Below are 12,984 nucleotides of genomic sequence, written 5' to 3'. Positions count from 1 at the left end.
CACTTTGGTTGAGGACACATTGTTGCACTTGGACAATTGTTTCACTGGGAGAAAATGGTTATGTATCTCTAAGGCTATTTGAGAGAAAGTTTGTTGTTCTCCTTAAGGATATGCTTTTGGTATTCTCTAGTTGTCATCAGCTTGATATTGCATTGCTTCTACCTTTACTGAATTTAAGTGCTGCATTTGGCTGCTGACTTGAGAATGTTCACCCTATTTTTAGACTGTTTTTATACTGCAAAGCAGTCATTACATCCCGTGATTAGTGAAAAAGAACGGATGCCACATGTTGAGAAAAATGTTCATTGTTATCTATTTTTTCTATATTCTACTGGTCGTTACACTTGTGACACTAGAAACACTTAGATTAATTGTACCATGCTCCTTGGTCAAATATAAACAACTCGTGACGGCAGTTCGCAGAGACAAATGATAAGGAGGATACTCAATATGAATACGTACACTCTTTCAAAACAAGGCGATTAGACAAAAGTTTAACAGTTCCTTAAACGCTATCGGTCTAGAATCGGTTACTTTTGGCCATATACTAGAGGGTTAGAAAGTCATTATAACAAATCAACCTCAATGCAGACGTGGAGAAAGGTGCAACGATCTTTCCAAAAAAAAAAAAAAAAAACTAACAGTACAACCGCTTTGGAAAAGTCATTAGTTATCAATAGCACCCCGAAAGTCATTCACTAAGAATTAATCTAACCCACAAATAACTGAGCAAGCCATTTGAAAGCGACTAATTCTAGATTTTTCTAATTCTTCCAATCTTTTATCTTGGATTTGGAAACATGCATAAAATCTATTCAACTGAAATGACTACTGATCAGCCGCCAACATGATCAAGTGCGAAAGCTCTAAGCTAAGTCTTAAGTCTTAGGATTGTATTATGTATTTTGGCTTATTGTCTCATCAATGTACTCGGTTTGTTATTTCAATAAAACTTGGTCTTTTATTTCAAAACTCAAGTGTCCCAATTAAATGGCTTGGATTACTCTATCATAATCTCGAATATGTGGCATTAGTCCTACCTCTGGCATAAAGAGGCCCCCTGCATATTAGGACGTTGCTTTTGTGTTATAAATTTTGTAAGTCATTTGCTGGCTTACTTGCTAAGTGATTTACTGGAATTTATTTGTAATATGCTCGCTTCTGAATTTATTTGCGATTACTTGATGCCAAGAGAATTATTTGAATTTATTCTCTACTTGTTTAGTTTTAATTCTTTAGAGGTTGCCTAGCATTGAACATTGGGTTGGCTGCGAATCTGCGTTAAGGACAAGATACAATGGCAAAAAGATTTGAATCATTCAACATCGGTGTGAGATTGGTGCAAGCGCAAAATGAGGATAGCGAGAAGAATGTGGTACAAAGAAGCGTGTTGGTCAATTTGGGAAATACCTTTAGCCTTCTTCCTAACACAAGTTTAGCTTCCAGCTCAACCCAAAACATTTCCTTCACTATTTCTCCTCACCCAGCTCCTACATATATACCGCCAAGATACTCTATTAAACCAGAAGCCTTGCAAGTCACGTTGATGCCTAATGTCCAAAAGCCTGCACTTGCAGCGCCCTTCACAAAAAACCAGCAAAATCAGCTAGCAGTATGCCTATATGAGAGATTGAGAAATGAAACGAATGCAATCAATTGGGACAACTCGGATAGAGAGTTTCACGATTTAAGGAGAATTGTCGAAGAAGAGATGCGGGCAAGAAATGTCCAAAGTTTAAGATATGAAAGCTTGTGCATGCTTCCAAATGTTGAGCTGCCGCCAGGATTCAAAGTGCCAAAATTCAACACCTTCAATGGCAGAGGAAATCCTGTTACGCACTTGAAGGACTATTGTAGCAGATTAATGGGAATTGGACAAGATGAAGCCATACGAATGAAATTGTTCATTCAGAGCCTATCAGGGTTAGCATTAGATTGGTACACAAAACAAGACTTTCGCAAATGGTACACATGGGAGGACATGGCCCACGACTTTGTAGAACAATTCAAGTTTAACATCGGGGTTAGTCCAAATCTTTATGATATGCGTGAGATAGAAAGAATGACACATGAGTCTTTTGAGGAATATGCCATCCGATGGAGATTGGAAGCTTCAAAATACGCCCTCCATCGCCTGAGAATGAGTTGATTTCAACTTTCATCCAAATACAAAGGGCATATATTATGAAAAGTTGTTATGTGCGCGGTTACGTCACTTACGACAGTCAGAGTACGCAAAATTCCGCACTTTTACTCCTCTTGAAGAGTCATTAACCAGCATATTTGAGAGAATGAAAGCCAAGGGACTCTTGAAGCCGAAGAAAGGATGGATCCCTAAAAGCCTACCGCCAGATTTTGATTGGTCCAAGAGTTGTGCTTACCATTCTAATGTTCCAGGTCATGACACAGAAAATTGCCCAGCACTTAAGCATAAGATCCAGAACATGATCGAAAAGGATAAGATAAGCGTGCAACAAAATGAATTGTGCGACAATGAGGGCTCTCCACTTACAAATGCAATTATTGTTACCGGTGATCCATCAAAATTGGCACCGAGACATTTGAAAAGGAAGCGTGGAATTAAGTAAGATGATTGAAACTATCTACCGTCGCTAGCATTCTCCACCCACTTGCCTCATGATCAACTTTCCTTCTTAGAATGAACTACGGTTGACCTGATTCCTGTTAGTAGCAGGATACGTAGGCGCCCATGTTGGGTCCGGTCTCAATAAATAAAAATTCCAATTTCCCCCCCCCCCCCCCCCCCAAGTCGAACTGGAGAAATTTTGCAGACGGCTTATCCCAAGCCATATTCACATAATCAGATTTCCGCAATGGCATAGCAACGAGAGGCACAGATTCAAAGCCAAAGCTTCAATGTTCAACGCAAGGCAACCACTTCCTTTTATACTAACAAATTTTCTTTGAGTAACGCAGAACCGATTTTAGCTACTCCTCAACGATAATGCACAGCATACGAATCTTAGCACCAAGAAAACATCACGAAAGTCATGAAGCAAAGGATGATTCAAAATCAACACAAATTTCGAAACTCATAATTTTCTTTGAGCGCAGGAATTTTATTCATGGAAACATTTTAGCAAGCTGAAATATCACCAAGGCTTCCAGTTGCGGAAGTCGAAGTATGCCTACAGCTTTGCAGGGACTGCGCATCGAGCGGTTTGAATCTTCTTATAACACGCACAAATATTATTGCTTTCAAATGCTCTGCGCATGCACTACTATTTTAAATACCACGCACTACATATGCACTATTGCTTTAAATTCCCCCGCACTGCATGCACTACTATTTTAAATACCACGCACTGCATATGCACTATTGCTTTAAATTTCCCGCACTGCATGCACTACTATTTTTAAATACCACGCACTGCATATGCACTATTGCTTTAAATTCCCCGCACTGCATGCACTACTATTTTAAATACCACGCACTGCATATGCACTATTGCTTTAAATTCCCCGCACTGCATGCACTACTATTTTAAATACCACGCACTGCATATGCACTATTGCTTTAAATTTCCCGCACTGCACATGCACTACTGCTTTCAAATGTCCCACACTGCAAAAGCACCGCACCTGCATTGCATTATCCTTTCAAATGCCCTGCAAAGGCACAACATCATTGTTCGCGAACGCACAGCATTTGGGTTCGTCCACCCTAAAATAGGATATTGGGTTCTTCCACCCTAAAATAGGATATTGGGTTCGTCCACCCTAAAATAGGATATTGGGTTCTTCCACCCTAAAATAGGATACTTGGGTTCGTCCACCCTAAAATAGGACATATTGGGTTCTTCCACCCTAAAATAGGATACTTGGGTTCTTCCACCCTAAAATAGGATACTTGGGTTCTTCCACCCTAAAATAGGATGCTTGGATTAGTCCACCCTAAAACAGGATATTTAGGCTCGTCCGCCTTTAATAGGACATTATAGGCTCGTCCGCCTTTAATAGGACATTATAGGCTAGTCCGCCTTTAATAGGACATTATAGGCTCATCCGCCTTTATATGTTGCATGGGCTGCGCACCGCCCCTTTGAAATCTCCGCATAAGGCTGAGCACCGCCTTTCATATGTTTCCTGGGCCATGCACCGCCCTTTGAATCTCTGCATAAGGCTGCGCACCGCTTTTCATATGATACATGGGCTGCGCACCGCCCTTTGCATCGCTTTCATATGTTTCATGGGCTGCGCACCGCCCTTTGAAATCTCTGCATAAGGCTGAGCACCGCCTTTCATATGTTGCCTGGGCCATGCACCGCCCTTTGAATCTCTGCATAAGGCTGCGCACCGCCTTTCATATGATGCATGGGCTGCGCACCACCCTTTGCATCGGTTTCATGGGCTGCGCACCGCCCTTTGAAATCTCTTCACTAGGCTGAGCACCGCCTTTCATATGTTGCCTGGGCCATGCACCGCCCTTTGAATCTCTGCATAAGGCTGCGCACCGCCTTTCATATGATGCATGGGCTGCGCACCGCCCTTTGCATCGCTTTCATATGTTTCATGGGCTGCGCACCGCCCTTTGAAATCTCTGCATAAGGCTGAGCACCGCCTTTCATATGTTGCCTGGGCCATGCACCGCCCTTTGAATCTCTGCATAAGGCTGCGCACCGCCTTCCATATGTTGCATGGGCTGCGCACCGCCCTTTTATAATTTCTGCATAAGGCTGCGCACCGCCTTTCATATGATGCATGGGTTGCGCACCGCCCTTTGCATCGCTTTCATATGTTTCATAAGCTGCGCACCACCCTTTGAAATCTCTGCATAAGGCTGAGCACCGCCTTTCATATATTGCCTAGGCCATGCACCGCCCTTTGAATCTCTGCATAAGGCTGCGCACCGCCTTCCATATGTTGCATGGGCTACGCACCGCCCTTTTATAATTTCTGCATAAGGCTAAGCACCGCCTTTCATATGATGCATGGGCTGCGCACCGCCCTTTGCATCACTTTCATATGTTGCATGGGCTGTGCACCGCCCTTTGTAATTTCTGCATAAGGTTGCGCACCGCCTTTCATATGATGCATGGGCTGCGCACCGCCCTTTGCATCGCTTTCATATGATGCATGGGCTGCGCACCGCCCTTTGCATCGCTTTCATATGATGCATGGGCTGCGCACCGCCCTTTGCATCGCGTTCATATGTTGCAGGGGCTGCGCACCGCCCTTTATAATTTCTGCATAAGGCTGAGCACCGCCTTTCATATGTTGCACGGGCTGCGCACCGCCCTTTGAAATTTCTGCATAAGACATCGCACCGCACTTGCTTTGCTTTATTATTTTTTTTAATGCCCTTGCGTGTGCTCGCAGCCGCATTCCACCGCACTTGCATCGCTTTATTTCAATATTTATTTTTACTGACTATTTTATCTAGTTTAAAGTTTCGCAGGAGCTTTGGCGCAACGTGGAACTATTTCTTCGGCAGCGAACTGGGGCAATACGTCGGGAAGGATAGGCAGACTTCCCGACAAGGGTCAAAGATCTACCTCGAACACTCGGCTCCAATTCCAAATATCCCGTTCGCGTTCCAGCACTCTCAATTTTCAGAGTTCTATCACAATACCCAGTGTCATCATAATTCGACACTGGGACAATATTTTGCAAAGATTCTCACCAATCGCGATTTGCCAGTCATAGGTGTTATAGTCATCCCAGAACTACACACGGCCTGATTCTCGTGCAGCCCGAGATATGTAGGCGATTCAGAGACCAGAGTTCGGCCGTAATTTTTCTTTACCCTTAGTCCTCCATAATCCTTTAGCCGGGACAAAATAGGCTACTAAGTCAACGTCTTTGCCCGACAACTCTTTTCATCATTACCGGGAAAAGAGGGACAAGTTGTTGACACCCAATTTTGTCCCACCTTTTCTCCAAAATACCTATTTTTCACTTCTAATATTTTGGCAACTTTAAAAAATAATTTTTGCATTTTTACTATAATTAGTTTTTATTAATACCGGCATTTCATTATCCTGTCATTATCTTTTACTACCGTCATTACTACCATTATTATTATTACCATTATTATTACTATTATTATTATTTTGTTACTATTTTTTATTGTTACTAGTATTATCATAATTATCATTTCAGCATTTGTTTTACTGTCTTACGCACACGCATCGCATTCATCTTCGCATAATTAAATAACAACATTTACTTAATGTTGAATTTCAAATATTATTGCACTGCTATTATGACGGCATATAATTTATTATCCGAGTATTAATAATTGCACATTTTATATTAAGTAATTTAAATTGGTCTTTTATTTAAATGTAGTAGCCCAATCAACTCATAAATATTTTGGACCAGCCCATATTTTGATCCCAATTTTTAGACCAGTCCATTTCAATTTACCAGCCCAAACCAGCCCATACCCGGTCCAATTCCGACCCATCCCCGCTCAAAATAAGGGAAACCCTTTCCCTTCATTTTTTTTCCTCCTCCCCGCTCCCTTCTTTCCCTTCCCCTCTCCCCTTCTCCTTTCTCCTCTCCTTCTAAAGCCCTAGCCGCCTCTCCCCCACTACGCCTTGTTCCCCGCTGTCCCCCACTTCCCTTTGTCCCCCGCTCCTCTCTCTCTTCTTCACACAAGAAACTCTAGCTCGCAACTATAAATACCAGTCCTTGCATCCATTTTGGGGGGATTTTTTCGGATTGTGGAGACCAGCCGCCGAAAACCCCGTGAAAAATAGTTATTTTGAAGCCCAAAATCTCCTGAAAAGAACAAGTAGAGTTGGCCGAGATCCCCCTGAGAAAGATTATTCTTAACTGCTTCGAATCTATAAAAATAGGAGTTATTTCAGTCCCTCTTGAATACTCGAAAATGCAAAGTCTTTAATCGTTCAAATTCCCTTTTAAAATATTAGTTTCAGTTTTCTTGGTATCATCTCAAAAATACAAAAATCCCTTCAATTTTTTGCTCGTTCGAATCTGAGTGCCGAGAACTCGGAGTTTGTGTTATTTCGAGGTAGTTCAAAGATTCGACGCCTCTCTTCGCTGCACCTGAAGAAGGTAATTCCCCTTTCCCCTTTATTTCTGCATTTTTCTGTTTCCTTAGTTACTATGTGTTAGCTCAGTTTTGCCATTTTTTGTGATTACGAATGTTTATGTGACGAGTTAGTTAGCTAAATAAATGTTTGTCCTATGGTAGTTTATTTTACCGCCCCTATGGGATTTGTGTGTGTAGTTTGGTATCTACATATGTGTTAGAATAGACCTGTTCTAAATAAGAAATACCCATGAAATCTGTAATATCAAATTAAGTTTAAATCACCTACTTCACACAAAATACTATGAATAATTTGTTTAGTATCCAGTTGTTGGATTTTGATATAACTGTAGTTTCAGATTAGTTTCTTCCTATCATTTCACTTTTTTCTGAAAGTTTTCTGATCTATGTGCGAATATGATGTGGTTATAATCTGTGTTTTTGGCGGGTTTCACATGGGTAAACACCTCAGGTGTGATTAGTTTCTTTTGCTAAGTGTCAAGGCGTTAGCTGTGTTCTAGGATGGTATGGTGGTAGCTTTTAATTACTAGTTCAATAACTGCTTATGTGTGTTGGTTGTCATTCTTAGTTAGTTATGTTCGTTAATGGTTGCAAGCATGTTTAGGCGCATTAGCCTTTTAGCATGGTTTCGGGTTCAGTCGTATTGTATGGTTTAGTTGGTAATCTTCGTCTCCTTTTAGTTTTATTGTTTTCTTATGTGTGTTTTAATTCTTTGCTCGTTTGTTTCGATTTCTCGCTTAATACAGTTGGTTAGTATTCAACAGTATGATATCATGTTAGCCGCTTAAATGGTTTGCCTCCATGTTTCGTGTTAATGTTTTAAGGTAGTTTGAGGTGTTAGTTTCTTGCATATTTAGCCGCTAGTCTTTATCCCGTTATATATATGATTCGAGTATAGTAGTGTAGTTCAGAGCAGCTTGAACTATTTAATATGTTATTTGTTTGAAGTATTAATCTGTCAGGAAGTAGATCTCTGTAGCATGTTATGTGTCTATCGTTAACCATATTTATCGATTACATACTAATCTTTTTCCTTTCGTTTTTATGCATGACCACCGCGTGCGAGTCCGAGGAACTCATCTTCTTCCGCATTCGATGTTGGGCCAAAGCCCAACGAAACATTCTATCGAGTCAGCCCCATCAGTTGTGTAAAATGATTCTGGGCCGAGGCCCATAACCGCAGCAACAGTGCACAGCAATTGGCCTGAAATGGGCCGATCCATTTAATTCCTCTCCTCCTCTATTTTATGCTCCGTTGAGCATTTTGCTTTGGTATTGAATGACTAACGCTTTGCCTTGTTTCGTTTTCTTAATATTAGATGAATCCTAGCGGATTAGTGGGGATGATGTTAGTAGTAACGGGTAGTTAAATTAAAGGAGAAACCAATAGTTAATTCCCTAGGATTCAGTTCTTATGTTAAAATTATTTAAAGTCCTCTTTTATGCAAATTATTATGTTTTCTCTAAATCTCATTTTAAGCAACATTCTTATATTTTCTTTAAAACCTTAACAACATTTTCTAGCCCTTTTTTAAAAAAAAATTCAAAGCACCTTATTTAGCATTAATTAATTAACCTAAGTTTGGCCGGACAACCGTAGTTAACGGATTCTAGAGGATGCCTAACCCCTTCCCTTTAGGATAATATAGAACCCTTACCTATAATCACACTGATTAAGCAGGCTATTAACGGAGGTTTAGTTAGCTTTACCTTAGTTAATAATTAGGTGTCCTAATTCACCGTAAAATCAATTAGGTGGCGACTCCTTAAAATAAGCACAATAGGAATCACCAATATGTTGTACTCCGCTTCAACCCGGTTAAAAATGGGGTATAACAATGCCAAAAGGGGGAATGATTGTGTTGATATTTGGAGGGATGTTGCGGTTCTATTGATTGTGTCGATGTTTGGAGGGATGTTGTTGTTCTGTGTTGTTTTGTGAGGTTATGATTAAGGGGAATCATGGCTAAGATGTATTATGCTTTAAAAACTGATCTATGTCACAGGGGGAACAAGTGGGATTTGATTCTAAAGGGGAACATTGTGTCAAAGTTTGTCATCATCAAAAAGGGGGAAATTTATAAGAGAAAGTACATTCTATGTTTTGATGATTGTCAAACTGCTGGAGAAATGAAGAGAGAGCTGGTTCTCGATCTGCTCTCCCTGTATGTTGTACAGTCAACAGCAACAACTGTAAAGCTGCACTACCAACTGCACAACTGTACAGCAGTACTGCGGCCCATGCTTTAAGTCAAACATGGGATGAGTGGCCTCTATCTCACCCACATGTTCCCCAATATTTATACAACTTGTTACAACATATTGGGTATCACTTGAAAGCCTAAACTATCTTGTGCAAGTTCTTGCCACCACAAGTTCTCAAGTGCTCTCAAGAACAAAGCCACTTGCAAGTTGAAGAACCTGATCCAGGCACCAGATTATGTCTAAGTTCTTTAGGTTGTTATGAGTCTTAGTTCATAGGCTCTTTAAACTGTAAACCTACTATTCTTTCAAGAAGTTGTTGTAGGTATCGTAAATTCTCAGTAATTGTTAGGCAGTTTGTCTATTCAATCTATTGAGTGATACCCTTGGCTAGAGTTTGTCAAGTGTATTAGTTAGTTTGGCTAGAGTTAGTTAAACGTGGTTGTGAGGTTGGCTAAGGGTAGTCAAGATCGTGTAGCTTACAATAAGTGTATTGTAAGGGTGAGGGATTTATGTGAGTTAGATTCCTAGATTGCAAGAGGTTGTAATCTGAAATTGCTGGGTGATAATGGAGTTGAAATCCTACATGATAGGTCGTGGTTTTTAATCGCTTGAGTAAGGAGTTTTTCACGGTAAAATCTTGTGTTATTTACTTTCTGCACTGTCTGAGAGAACTGGTAGACAACCAGGTCTCTCCTTATACTGTTTGGTGGACGTACTGTTTAAAATACAAACATAGGCGGCACAATTTGGAATGAAACATTTATTAAAAATTCTGCAACTAAGATTCTTCAACATCTCGTATAAAACAAACCTTAATGCTATGTTTACAAATGCCTTAAGTACCTAGTTGCTATCTCTATCCTAATATTCCAATCTCTTTTAATTTGTTAGAGGAAAGGAAAAATAGAAACAGCTCTAGCACATAGTGAAATAATGGCCAAATTAGTACTTGTGTGCATTTTCTTGATCATTTTGAATGCTGCAATACCAAAAAGCTTTGCAAAGGAGTATGTGGTTGGGGACAAAAGAGGTTGGAGTCCAAGTGTTGATTATCATCCATGGCCTTATGGGAAAAGCTTAAGTGTTGGAGATGTTCTTCGTGAGTATTTCATCACGATTCTATGTTTCATTTTATGTGACACTTTTTTGTTTTTATCTATTTTAAAGAGAATATGGGTGTGTTTGGTATGACATAAAATATTTTTCAAGAAAATATTTTTTGGAAAATAAGTGATTTTCCTACTTATTTTCTTATGTTTGATATGTAAGTTAAAAAATATAATTTTACGAACATTTGGATATAGTTAAAAAACACTACGAAATTTTATAATTGGAGCGCAACTTCTGATAGTGAGGGTAGGGGGAGCCGGGTAGCCAGGTGGTAGGGGCCTAGTGGGCTGGGCAGGGTAAGCGGGGTGCAGTACGTGGGTGGGGTAGGTAGGGGCTTGGGGGGGTTAGGCATGTAGGAGGGGTGAGTGGATAGTACGGGGTGGGTTGAGGTATATAACTTTAAACTTCTCATTTTACTTTTAAGGTGGACTTGACATGTCTGAAGAGATTTAATTTTAATCGGAAGACAATTTGGTTCATGGCTGTCTAATACTCCTTACAATTTAGAAATTATTTTAAATGAATTATTGGAGAAATCAAAGCAAGAAAGTCATTTTGTTGCTTTTTAATGAAATATATTTTGGTGTCTAGTTGGCAGAAAATGACCTATTTTCTTTTTCCTTTTACCGTATTCTTTTTCCTTTTACCGTACATACTCATGGTATGATTCTGTAAATTCAAAATGCCATGCCATGTTTATGAACACAGACTTTAAAAATATTTCTTTCTTAAGTGATGTGACAGTCAACATCGTCATAGTAGTTCTTAACTCATCAAGCAAGATTGTATCTTTTGTCATATGTCAATCTGTTTCTCATTTAACTTTTAATGAGATGCTTTGCAATAATAAAATTGATTTACACTACATTTTTAAAGTTTTTTTTTTTTAATTTCTTCGTACTACCTAATTTAACTTGTTATAGAATGTTATTTGGTTTAATTTCCAGGTTTCTTTTAACACTTCTTATGAGCATTTATCTTGAAATGAATTTTAAATAACCTAATTAATAATTAAAAAAAATCTACACAGTGTACAAAAGTTAATCTCTACATTAGATAGGACGGCTAAAAACATTAAGAAGAGTTGAAACTGCTTTTTAAGACTAAGACCTGTACATATTTTAGATTTAAAAAAATCAAAGATGGAGCTAGAATTTCAGTTACGGATTCGATCAATCCAACTTTATTTAAACCTTGTATTTGTTTTAATTGAATACATACATATTAATAATTTCGAATTCATAAGTTTTAAATTCTGATAGATTTCTTCTACAGCCCAAAAGTGATAGATGTGGCATCAGTGGATATTTCAAGCTATGTACTTTGTGGCAGTGTCAAAACTTTTTACAAGGATAATTGTGGCAGGACCTCAATTACTCTTGATAAATCAGGGTCGTACTAGCTCATCTTTACAAACAAACAAGGCTGCTTTACAGGTCTCAAGCTAGAGTTGCATGTTCTTTGAAAATTATGTGGAGTATTATCGTGAAGAGTTCGTTGTGATTTTTTTTTTCTTTTTCTTTCTTATTCTCAAATTTATTCTTTTATGCACTTGTAATAACGTTTTGCTTGTAACATGAATGTTCTACTTATTAGCTTGATCTAATTTTCTCTTTGATGAACTCTAGATTAATGTCGTACCTCTCACAAGAGAACATGTGGTGCTTGGATCGAAATAATAGACATTACGCGGAAGCTAATAATTACAAACTTTAAACGATGATAAATCATGAATAAAAATAAAAATAAATCAAAAGCGAATATTATAACGTAGTTTGGTCAATTGACATAAAAAAATATAAAAACTATAGAGAAAATAATCCCTCCCAAACAACATTCTTTTAACGACTACATTGTGGATGCTCTTATGTTGTTGTGTGAGAAGGAAAAATCCCCAATTTATAGAAGTGCAAAACTTCTCGTCCAAGAAAAAAAATATATATATAAGTCATTTTCTAACAAGAAAACCTTTTCTACCAAAAAAAAAAAAAAATCTCTAAGATAGAAATTCAAGGCAAACTCTAACATATGGCTCTATATCTTTAAACTTTCCATTGTTAATAGATTGGATTTTCTTCACATTTCACTGTTGTTAGTTCTATCTAATTTACTTTTCGGACTTATAGAATTTTACAAATGAAAGTTTAGAGGAACTATGGTGAAGCATGGAATAAAACCTAAGTTGGCAAGCATGAATGGTGCAATTAGGGATAAAAGCAAGAGGAATAATAATAATAATAATAATAATAATAATAAGCTTTCTAATGAAAATAATAGGAAATAATTACAACATTGATTGAAGAATGGAAAGAATCTCACACCTAATTGAGCATCTAGTGTAATAATTGATCATTGTTTTAAAAGGCAGTGTCAGGACTCGCCCCGGGGCTCGCCCCGGGGCTCGCCTCGGGGCAGGGCAGTGGCAAAACGCCCTGGGGCTAACGTGCGGGACTTAGTTCCTATGAGGCTTTCGCCCTAAGCGCCCAACCGTACGCCTTAAACACGCCTAACGCCCAACGCTCAGGGCTCGCCTAACAGTTCTTACACAAATTATATTTTAAATTCCTTAATTAAAATCATTCACCCTCATAATTGTTTAACAAAATAATGATACTTAATAGTTTTTC

General features: G+C 38.8%; 1 protein-coding gene across 1 annotated transcript; it reads left to right on the top strand.

Moving 5' to 3' along the window:
* Window positions 1–10,180: 10,180 nt before the first annotated feature.
* Window positions 10,181–12,504, top strand: LOC132602159 (blue copper protein-like). Its single transcript, XM_060315148.1, has 2 exons — window positions 10,181–10,346; window positions 11,620–12,504. The coding sequence occupies exons 1-2, from the start codon at window positions 10,181–10,183 to the stop codon at window positions 11,757–11,759; spliced, it is 306 nt and encodes a 101-aa protein (XP_060171131.1). The 3' UTR covers window positions 11,760–12,504.
* The last annotated feature ends 480 nt before the right edge of the window (window positions 12,505–12,984 follow it).

Source organism: Lycium barbarum, chromosome 7 (assembly GCF_019175385.1).
Source record: "Lycium barbarum isolate Lr01 chromosome 7, ASM1917538v2, whole genome shotgun sequence".
In the NCBI taxonomy this organism is placed as follows: Eukaryota; Viridiplantae; Streptophyta; class Magnoliopsida; order Solanales; family Solanaceae; genus Lycium; species Lycium barbarum.
This window is presented reverse-complemented; position numbering and strand designations above follow the sequence as displayed.